General features: G+C 55.0%; 1 protein-coding gene across 2 annotated transcripts in view; it reads right to left on the bottom strand.

The window, feature by feature from the left end:
• Positions 1–927: 927 nt before the first annotated feature.
• KCNIP2 (potassium voltage-gated channel interacting protein 2) overlaps positions 928–9,799 on the bottom strand; it is a 45,901-nt gene continuing 37,029 nt past the window's right edge. Inside the window, exons 2-9 of one of the 2 annotated variants that reach the window (XM_030453115.1) lie at positions 6,712–6,807; positions 5,479–5,603; positions 5,006–5,075; positions 4,843–4,913; positions 4,225–4,332; positions 3,732–3,836; positions 3,390–3,452; positions 928–3,057 (exon numbers count right to left, since the gene is read on the bottom strand). In XM_030453115.1, coding sequence (XP_030308975.1) covers positions 3,010–3,057; positions 3,390–3,452; positions 3,732–3,836; positions 4,225–4,332; positions 4,843–4,913; positions 5,006–5,075; positions 5,479–5,603; positions 6,712–6,807 — 686 coding nt within the window. In that variant the 3' untranslated portion in view covers positions 928–3,009. The remainder of the gene's footprint in view (positions 3,058–3,389; positions 3,453–3,731; positions 3,837–4,224; positions 4,333–4,842; positions 4,914–5,005; positions 5,076–5,478; positions 5,604–6,711; positions 6,808–9,799) is intronic. The other variant, XM_030453117.1, reaches the window with a different exon arrangement.

The raw sequence follows: 9,799 nt of genomic DNA, 5'->3' as shown, positions 1-9,799 counted from the left end.
TCACAGCATCCCTGTGCCATGAGAGGGCATGTCAAGCCTGGAGATTGTGTCACAGAAAATTGCAACCAGCCAAGTAGAGCTCACAAGAGAGGATATACTGAGAAGAGTGGGTTAGTGGGGAAAACACACTCAGGCCATCCTCAGACTGCTACACACTAAGATGATTGCCAGGAGATCAAAAAGGTCTCTGGGAAGACAGAGGCTTTGTAGAGAGCAGGCTTGCAGCTTCCCAAGTCCCACAGTGGTGATTCTTCTCATAGCCAGAGCCCATTGTTTTGAGATGCTCGGGTCTATATTCAGCTCTTCAAGTTGAGCTTTCAGTTCCTGGACTGCATAGTGCTGGAGGGTATCACTGTCCCACAAAAGGTCCACCATCCTGTTGTTTTTCTGGTTTCTTACTTGCCTGCTTCTTTTTTTGTCTTCATTTTGCTTCAAGTGATTTTTTTCCAGTTCCCAAGGTTGCACTTTTTCAAGTACTAGTTCCCACCCCTAATTAAAAAAAACTTTCCAGTCCATACCTACCTCTTCAAGATGGTAGCTGACCATCTTCCTGTTAGCTCAGCCTTGAATGCCACAACCTGGCATCCCACAAGGGCCACCCGGTCCCAAGCTTTGGTTCACCCAGCAGCCTCTCATGGCAAGATGAAAATACACCTGATGACCCCATGATTTGTGTAAGACCCTGTTAGCCTAAGGCCTCTTAGCAGGGGAACAATTGTAATATATGGGTCTTTAATGCCATGGCCAGGCTGTTTGGGACCCTGGCCTTCTCAATACACACCCTGTTCCGTATGCAACCTCCCAGTGCACCCATGCAGAGCACCATGCAGCATCACACAAAAGCCAACAACCTGCCAAAGAGCCCCTCAGTCCCCATTTCCCTCACCCCCAGACAGCTGACAGATGCAAAGATATAACAGTGGTGTGCATAGCAATTGTGGTTAAATTTTATTGGTTTTTTTTTGTTTTGTTTTTTGTTTGTTTTTTTTTTAACCCATATTATTGTTATAATACAAAATATACAGACTGGAGATGCCAAGCGGGTTGTGGGTCACCATGCCCCAGAGCCAGGGGTCACACCATGCGACCTGCAGCGTGAGGGAGGAGGCGGCATCTGCTCTGTGTGGTGGGGTAAGATGGGTGCCCCAGAGAGCCTGGAAGGAGGGAGGATGGAGAGAAGGAGACAGGAGGGGTAAGGGTCGGGATACCTGCCCTCCCACCCTTGGGAGACTGCAAGTGGGAGCTCAGCCCCACAGCAAATCCAGGAACAGGACTGTGAGATGAATAATGTATTGAATGAACCTAAAAAACACCATACCTGCAGGAGCTGGGCCAGGGATGGTCCTACCAGGGAGCAGCCCTGTGACTTTGGCTCAAGGTCCTGATGGGGGATTCTAATGGATCCAACACCAGGGACTCAGCCAGTATCTGGGGCCTGGTCCAGTATGGGTACTGGTCTTGCTCACCCCATCCCCACTGATCCCAGACACTGCAGCTCAGGCCAGCCCTGATTACCCTTGACTGCTAAGGATGCAAAGGCTGCAGCAGCAGGGCCAGGGGCTGCTGGGGCTGGGTCCATCCCCAGTTTCTGTGATATCACAGAGAGGGGCTTCTGTGGTTAGTATGGGGTCATCAGTCCATGGGCATCACTGTGCCAGCTATGACTCAGAGGGTTAGGTGAGCAGGACAGGCCTGCCTGCACACACCCTGCTCTGAGGAGCTGGTGGTGACAAAGATGTGGGGTGCACCAGGGTGCTGATCCATAGTTGGGGTCCCAAGCAGGGACTCACATGGCCATGCCAGGAGAAAAGGCTGAGCCTATCCTGCCCCAAAGTGACCCTCAAGCCCACCAGCAGCACAGCAATGACTTCTGGTCAGCCCCAGCCTTGGCTTTCTCCCCAGGGAGTTGCCAGCTCAGCTGTGCTTCCACCACAAAGCTATGCCTGTGGGGACAACTCTCTGCTCCATTGCTCATTCCCAGGCTCCCCTGTCAGCAGGTGGCCTGGGATGGACCAGGGGAAGGTCAAGCAGCAAACAATGTTGGGAGCATGGCTGTGAGGCCCAAGGGCCAGGATGGCCTCCAGAGCCCAGCACACCTCTCTCCTTCATGTGTCACCATATTCTGGCAGCTTTGACCTCGGGGACTAGTGGGAAAGATGTCTCTCCATAGGAGCATCAAAATGAGTCCCTGAGATTCCCTGTGTGCCAGTACCTGGAACTCACACAACAGGGGCTGAGACTGCAGCTCTCCCAGCATCCTCCGTCCTGAGGGACCACTGCCCTCAGGGTCTCTTCGGATTTTTCAGGAGCATCAGGATCCCTTCAGTCTCCCTTCTCCCTGTGTCAGGATTGGCCTCCTAGGACTAACCAGGCCCTCTGGGATCAGGGGCTGCTTCCCACAGTTCATTCAGTGATGGGTTCACTGTGCTACTGCCTTCTCTAGACACAGCCCCCCTGCCCACTCACTGGCTAGGGCCTGGGCAAGGAGGGCAACATGCTGGACACACTCTCCACAGCAGGGCATGGCTGGGGCAGGGGAGGAAGCTGAGGCACTGGTGCCCGTTGCAAGACTTTATTGGTTTCTAGACAGCATTGCCAGAGGGTTTGGGCTGGAGCCAGTGCTGCAGGCTCAGGAGGCTGGGGAGGGCCAGGGGTTGGGGAGCCGTGGCTGCACAGGGTGCTCTGCATGGGGGAAGCCTCTATTGCAGCCCAAGGCTGTGGCTTTCCCACTGGGACCAGGTGCAGGGAGATCCATCCAGGCCAAATGCTCGCCCTGTGCCAGCCATGCCCACACTCCCACATCCAGGAGCACCTGCTTGGGATCCCCCAAGGAAAGCACACCCAGCCCAGAAGGAAGATCCTGGTGCCAACTGCATCTCAGGGAAGGGAGCCCCCTTCCTGCAAGGGTGTCTGTGCAGCTGGCGGAGGGGAAGCTCGAAGGAAAAGTCGAGAGACAAGCAGGTTCTGGGCCTGGTGGCAGGAGAGCTCAGCTGGAGGCAGGTCCAAAAGCTAAATCACATTGTCGAAGAGCTGCATGGACCGCATGATGTTCTCGTCCTGTGGGGAGGAGGTGGGAAGTGGGCAGGTTGGCCATGGAACAGCAATCTGGGCAGCTCCCCCCAAACTTGACTTTACCCTCATGGCAGCTCTGACCCATGGGACAAGAGTCTCAGGAATTACAGGCAGTTTCTAAGCCCTGCTGGGGTGAATAGCTCTCCTTATCTGCACAGGGATGTCAGTACAGATAGAGTTCCCAAGGCTGAATCCCAGCCTTGCCCCTGGGAGCTCTGCCTTCACCTCCTCTCTGTCAGGAGGGCAATGGGGAAACAGGGGTCCTTGCAGGACAGGGAGGTGACCCAGCCCCAAAGCAGAGCTTGTGATGGCTTTACCTTCTGGCAGGACTCTAAGAATTCCTCGATTGTCACCACGCCATCCTTGTTTCGGTCCATTTTCTGCAGACAAACACAGCTCAGGGGGCATATCAAGGACAAATGTAGTCCCAGGGAGAGCCCAGCCCAGCCCACCCTCTGCCCAGGCCCTGCAGGGCTGGACAAAACACACCCCTGCCCCAGCCATCCCCAGGCACCTATCAGGACCAGGATGGCTTCTTTTATTCAGCACAGCCCTGCTTTGTCCCCAGTGTGAGGTGTTTTCTTCTGCACCATGCCAGGTTTTAGACAGCCACTGGCTCTGTGTCGGAGCTCTGCTTCCCCAGGATTTGCTCAGCTCACCTGGAAGAAGTTCTCCACGTGCTCCCGGGGTGCTTCCTCCCGCATGGCTGGGTAGGTGTATTTGCCCATCATGTCATAGATGGACTTCATGATGTCCAGCATTTCCTGAAGGGAAGGGGAGTGGAGTTGCAGAATCAATATGGGGCTCTGTGTCTGCCTGGTCCTCAATCCAAACCTTTTTCATGATACCCCTGAAAAATCTCTGGGGTGCTCAGGTGTGTTCCTGCCAGCTCCATGAACAGTGTGGGGCTGTGTGTGTGTCTGCATGTGTGATGGAGACCCAAAGCAGCACGCCTCTTACCTTCCCTGCAACCCAGAAACACACCAGTGCCAGTGGGCCAGGAGGGACCTGTGTGTAAAACTGAGCTCAGTAAATATTGACACTCAGCTATCCTTCAGACCTCAGCCAATGTCCCTGAATCCTACCCTCGACCCTGCCTGAGGGAATTGTGCACTGGCCCTAGGGTACCACCCTGGACTCCCCCATTCCCACCTCTTTGGTGATGCAGCCATCTTTGTTCAGGTCATAGAGGTTGAAGGCCCAGTTCAGGCGATCATCAATGGTGCCCCGCAGGATGATGGACAGCCCAGACACAAAGTCCTGAAAGGATGGACAAGGCAGGAAGATATGAATTAAAGCCACAAGGGTTTCATGGACACAGAGGGCACAGCCTTGCTTGTCCCTCTTACAGAGGGGGAACTCAGCGCCAAAGCAGAGATGCCCCAAGGCTAGGCTGACAAGAAGAAGGTTGAGTATCAAAAAAAGCCTGGGGACAATGGGTTGCTTGTTCCCAGATATGTCCTGCACTAGTTCCTTGGATCACAGTACCCAACAGGACTTATTTTTTCAGCCAAATCCTGAAGAAGACCCAGCCAAGGCTGTGCCTGTCAGTCTGGCTACCTGTAAGACACTAGTCAGAAAATACAGAAAACCCCCTTCGTTATGGCATTTCACTATTTTTCCATGTCTCTGGAAATTTAATAAACTCCATCAGCTGCTGCAAAGCTCTGCATCCATTTGCAACAGCAATGCTTTTTAGCCCAGCCCATGGCAGCTGATGGGACATGCCCTTCTTACCCCACTGGCATCCCTTCCTGAGCCACAGCTCACCTCGAAGCTGACAGAGCCATCGTGGTCAGTGTCGAAGGCATTGAAGAGGAAGGTGGCATACGTGCTGGAATCTGGCAAGAGGTGGACAGTGTGAGAGGGTGTTATGTGACACCCCCCACACCCTGCAGAGGTGCCCATACAGGGCATGGGGATGGGCACTTACCTCCCTGTGGGAAGAACTGTGAGTAGATCTGCTTGAAGTTTTCTTCATTGACAATGCCACTTGGGCACTCCTGTCAGGGCAAGCCATGGTGTCATCTCCACATTGAGGAGAGGGGCTGAGCACCCCCTTAAATCCCTGCAGCTCTTTTGCCTTGCCCCCCAGCCCTGTGCTGTCTGGTGGAGTGAATGTTAAGGCTGCTTTGGAGCATCTCTCTGATTTTGTGGGCTCCCTTGTTGGAGGGACTCTGTATCCCAGGCACCCAGGGAAGGGGCTCTCCACATCCAAGGGATGGAGCACAGGATCAGGTCTCCCCACTGATATCCCTAGAGGAGGGATCAGGCCATAGGCTGAGATAAACTTCAACTTCAAGGTCCCAAGAACATTTGCAAACCCCAGGGCACCTGTGGGTGTGAAGCATGCTCCAAGGTGGACATAGCAGCAGAGGCTAGTGAAGCTGGTTGAGGGGTACTCACATTCTTGAAACCTCGGTACAGGACCTGCAGCTCTTTTCGGGTGAACTTGGTCTGCTCCTGGAGCTGCTCCAGCCCTTCGGGGCGGTGGCAGACGGTGGAGAGCTCAAACTCATCCTCAACGCTGTCTGCAAGGAACCCAGGGAAGAGAGAGTGGCTGAGGCCAGCACCATCCTTCCCTGCCATGCCAGGAGAGGCACCTTGAGCAGCACACCACATCCTCTCACACCTGTCCAGGGTGACACATTTTTGGGGTGCCCTGCCCAGCTTAAGTTTGGTCTATACCAACAGCGGACACTCAGAAACACCCTAGATAGAGGCAGACTGACATTGAGCAACAGCCCCCCAGCCTCCAGTACAACCCATGCTGGGAAGAAAGGGGGTGTGAAACCCCTTCAGTGTTGAGTTTCCCCCTGCCTGTCCTCCTCCTTCCAGGACAGGTATCTGCCCTCTGGAACTGAGACTCTGGACAACCAGTAAGTCTGAGCTGCATCAGGGCTCATGTGCAGCAGGACAGCTGCCTCCCAGAAATCCCCAGCCCCAAATGCCCCACCCCTGATTAGACCCCATTCTGCCCACTGTATCTCCCCTTCACTGATGGCTTCTCCCCACCATCTGGCAAGCCACATGACCCCTGCTTACAGCAGCCAGCACCCCCAGACCCCACCACAAAGAAGGCGGCTGTAGCCCCACAGCAGTTACCTCCCTCTCTGTGAAGGGCTTTAGCCCCTGCTCCTTCATACTCACCTCTTCTCCCCAGGGGAATCAGCTGGGGTCAGACTCACCAAGGGGCCAAGCACACCCGGTGCAGGGGGGTATGGGGCTCTGGGCAGCTCTGCACTCACTCTCTGCTTGGTCCCTCTAACCCCTCATCACACCTCCATCCCCAAACCAACACTGAGCTTTGAGCAACAACTGCCCCAGCCCTTAAACCAGTGCCAGGAGGGTCCTGCTGCCCCAAGCCATCCTCAAAGCAGGTCTCCCCACTGTGCACCCTGTGGGAGCCGCTCTTGGGAGCTGGAGAGAGAAAAAAACAGCCTGGAAGCAGGCGAGTACAGAGGTGGGTGCAGAGCCCATCGGATCGGACTCCTCTGGGGCAGCACTGATCCTTGACAAACCCAAACCCAGGGCAGGGGTATGGTGTAGGCATCCCCTTCCAGCGGGCAGGGCCGGGCAGAGGGCAGGCAGCAGCACCACTGGGGACACACACACACAAAGGCAAGAAGAAGCACTTGCTTTCGCTGAGCGAGGGGATGGATTTGGGCCGGCAGCAGGGCAGCAGTTTGAGGAATCGCTGCTTCAGAGCTTTTTTAGTTTGGCCTGGCGGGTTGCCTGGAAGAAAGAAGGAGTCACCAAGCAGAAGAAGAGTTAACAGAGCAGTGGCACTCCCACCCAGCAAGCAGCAGGGTTGGACACCCGGCGAGGGGTGAGCGGGGCTGGAGGCAGCACATGCAGTGTGAGGAGCAGGAAGGCAAAGCCCAACCCAGGCTCTGGTTCACCTTTCTGCTTCATTCCAGGACAAACTCACCCCTCTTTGGGAAGGATGGGGATGGCAAAGGGGCAACTCTGCTGGGCTACCCACACCCAGAACCTCTGCACCCCTCATGGAAGTATGCTGGGCTGTGCCAGAGACACCCAGAAGCCCAGAGAGGAAAGAGATGCCAGGGCTGGACTCTGCCTTGAGGCCACATATCTACTCCCTGGGAACACAACCCTTCCACCATTGGGCTGTGAAGGGAAACAGGGCAGGATGGAGCCCAACAAACAGCCTGTGGCTGAGCTGGGGTGTTGCATCCTTCCCAGAGCTTGGGGCTGGTTTGATCCTGCTGATCCCCGACAGCTGAACACGTAGCATGAACAGAACTCAGCCATGCAGCCCAGACTGCAGCATGCACCCCAAGCCCGGGGGCCTGCTTTGAGATAGCCAGCCCTTAGGGCTTTGCCTCACCCAGGCTATGACGCAGGGTGAAGGGGTCCCCACATCACTCTGTCTGACAGCCATGAATTCCAAGTGGCCCTGCATTAATAATATCAGGGCTCCTAACTGCACAGACTCCCCTACCACCCCCTAAACCCCCATCCTGACCCCAATGGCTTTGCTCAGCCCCATCTCTCCCAGCTGGCATTGCCCCATAGCTGCAGACCCACTTCCTCTCCACAGGGCCCCACAGTGCCTCAAGCCAGCAAACTCAGCACAGGACTAACACCACAGGCAGGGAGGGAAGGAAGAGAAGGGCATGAAAGCTGTGCTGAGCTCCAGTCTCCAGAGGCAGCAGTGTTGGGCACCAATGGGATGAAAGGTGCAAAGTCCCTCTGGAGCTCTGCTGACACCATGTTTGCTTCCAGCACCCTGGACATCTGCAAGCAGCAGGTCATGATTCCTGTGCCTCCAAGCTCTGGTTTTGGGGTTCTTTCTCGAGGGGGCCAGCAGATGGAGCTTCTCCAGCAACTTCTTAGCCTTGTGGGGCTGAGCTGAGCCCCAGATGCTGGAGAAATTGTGCTGCATGATACTCAACTCCAGGAGAGGGCCATGGGTCTGCACCTAGCAGCCTGTGCTAGGCAGGACAGTCCCCAAGTGCCCACAGGTAGGACTTTGAACCCTTTGAACTCATGCCGTGGCAGCAGAGTGGGGCAGGCAGCTACATCACTCAGGGACAGTGTAGAACGGCTACAGGAGGTCATTGTCCCAGCAGGACCTCACATAAAGTCACTCAGAGAGGACACACTTGTCCTCAGGGAGCTGGCATCCACAGTAGGGTGCCATTGACATGCAAATGAGTAGGGATGCACAAACGGGGTGGCAGGGTCACAGGTAAGGACCAGGATCTTGGCACTGCCAGGATAGCACAACCTGGATCCTGTCTGCTCCAGGGTTTGAAGGCAGGTGAAGAAAGAGGTTTTCTCCTTCCTAGAAGCAGGTATAGAACATGTTTTGGGCCCAGCTGCTTTTCCAGGGCTTGAATTTGCAGAGAGAAAGGGAAATTGCACCTTTCAACCTTCCAAGGATGTTTTGGGGCCAGGTCCCTCTGGCAGAGCTGAGTTGCAGGAACAGACCTGGGAGGCAGGAGCAGCCCCTTCAACCAGGAGTAAGGAACAGAGTGGGCAAAGCAACATCCAGTGCCAGGGTGATGGACCAAGGGAGGGAGCAGGGTGAGAGGGAAACCACACAGCAAAAGAGATGCAACAGAGAATAAACTGTGGTTGGACTCACAGGGGCAGTAGGTATAGGCACGTGCAGTAGGTCAGGTCAGGTGCAAGTTACACTTTAGTTTGTTATAAAGAAGGAGAAAGAAAAAAAAAATAAAGAACATGGACATTTTCTTAGGGAGAAAACTGAAAAGGGCCAAATTCCAGGGGCCCCCAGGGCAAGGGAAGGAGCACATTCAGCACATGCAGCTCAACAACAGGAGAGGGGTGACCAGGGCTGGGTTTTTGCTGTCCTGGCTTTGGTGTACTCAAGGACACTGCTGAGGAGCACATACTGGCCCCTTTCTTTCCCTAGCTTCGAAACCACAAACAACTCTGGGGGCTCCCTGCACCCCTCCTTGTTGGGAACCAGATCTGCCCAAAGACAGGGAATGGAGCACAGTCACGTGTTGTCCCACTGGGAACATGGGAAGTCCGAAGCACTAAGCTCTGTCCCTGCCAGCAACAGCTCCTCTTTCAGATGTGCTCTTCCCTCCACCCCCCTGCAAGAGCCATCAAGCACCTGGCATGCAACAAACCAACAGAAAGAGCTGCCAGTGATTTCTCTGCAGTGGGAGGTCTGCTGGGGTAAGCGGCTTGTCCATTCCCATGCATCACTCCATAGCCCAGGGACTTTGAAACACAAACACACAAACCGAGGCTCTAACCTTGGGGAAAACCAAAAGGGAAAAGGATTTCCCACTCCCACCTCCACATGATGTTGAAATGAATCCTGGAGGTTGCTGGATACTGGCTCTGTAGAGACCCACAGTGGGTGGATCTCTGACCCCACCAGTGACTGCCACCAGGATAGCCATGGAACACTTTGTATTGGGTCACCAGCAGCTCATGTGTCCTTGGGGCTGGATCCAGTCAGTGCCACCATGTCAGGAGAAAACATGGCTGGGCTGACACCCCAGCTTTCCAGGGAGGACCCAAGCCTGGGCTGCTCTGTGGTCTCCACAGAGTGAAAGAAGGAGCCAGGGTCAGCATGATACATAACCACTTCCCTGTCCTCCCCATAGAGCTACAGCCACCAGTCCCCTCCCAGTGGCAGCTGGCTGGGGAGACCAGTCCACCTCTTCCACAGCACCCTACTGCTAGCAAAGACCCCACAGTAACAAACCAACAGGCAGTG

Source organism: Calypte anna, chromosome 6 (assembly GCF_003957555.1).
Source record: "Calypte anna isolate BGI_N300 chromosome 6, bCalAnn1_v1.p, whole genome shotgun sequence".
NCBI classification, from domain to species: domain Eukaryota; kingdom Metazoa; phylum Chordata; class Aves; order Apodiformes; family Trochilidae; genus Calypte; species Calypte anna.
This window is presented reverse-complemented; position numbering and strand designations above follow the sequence as displayed.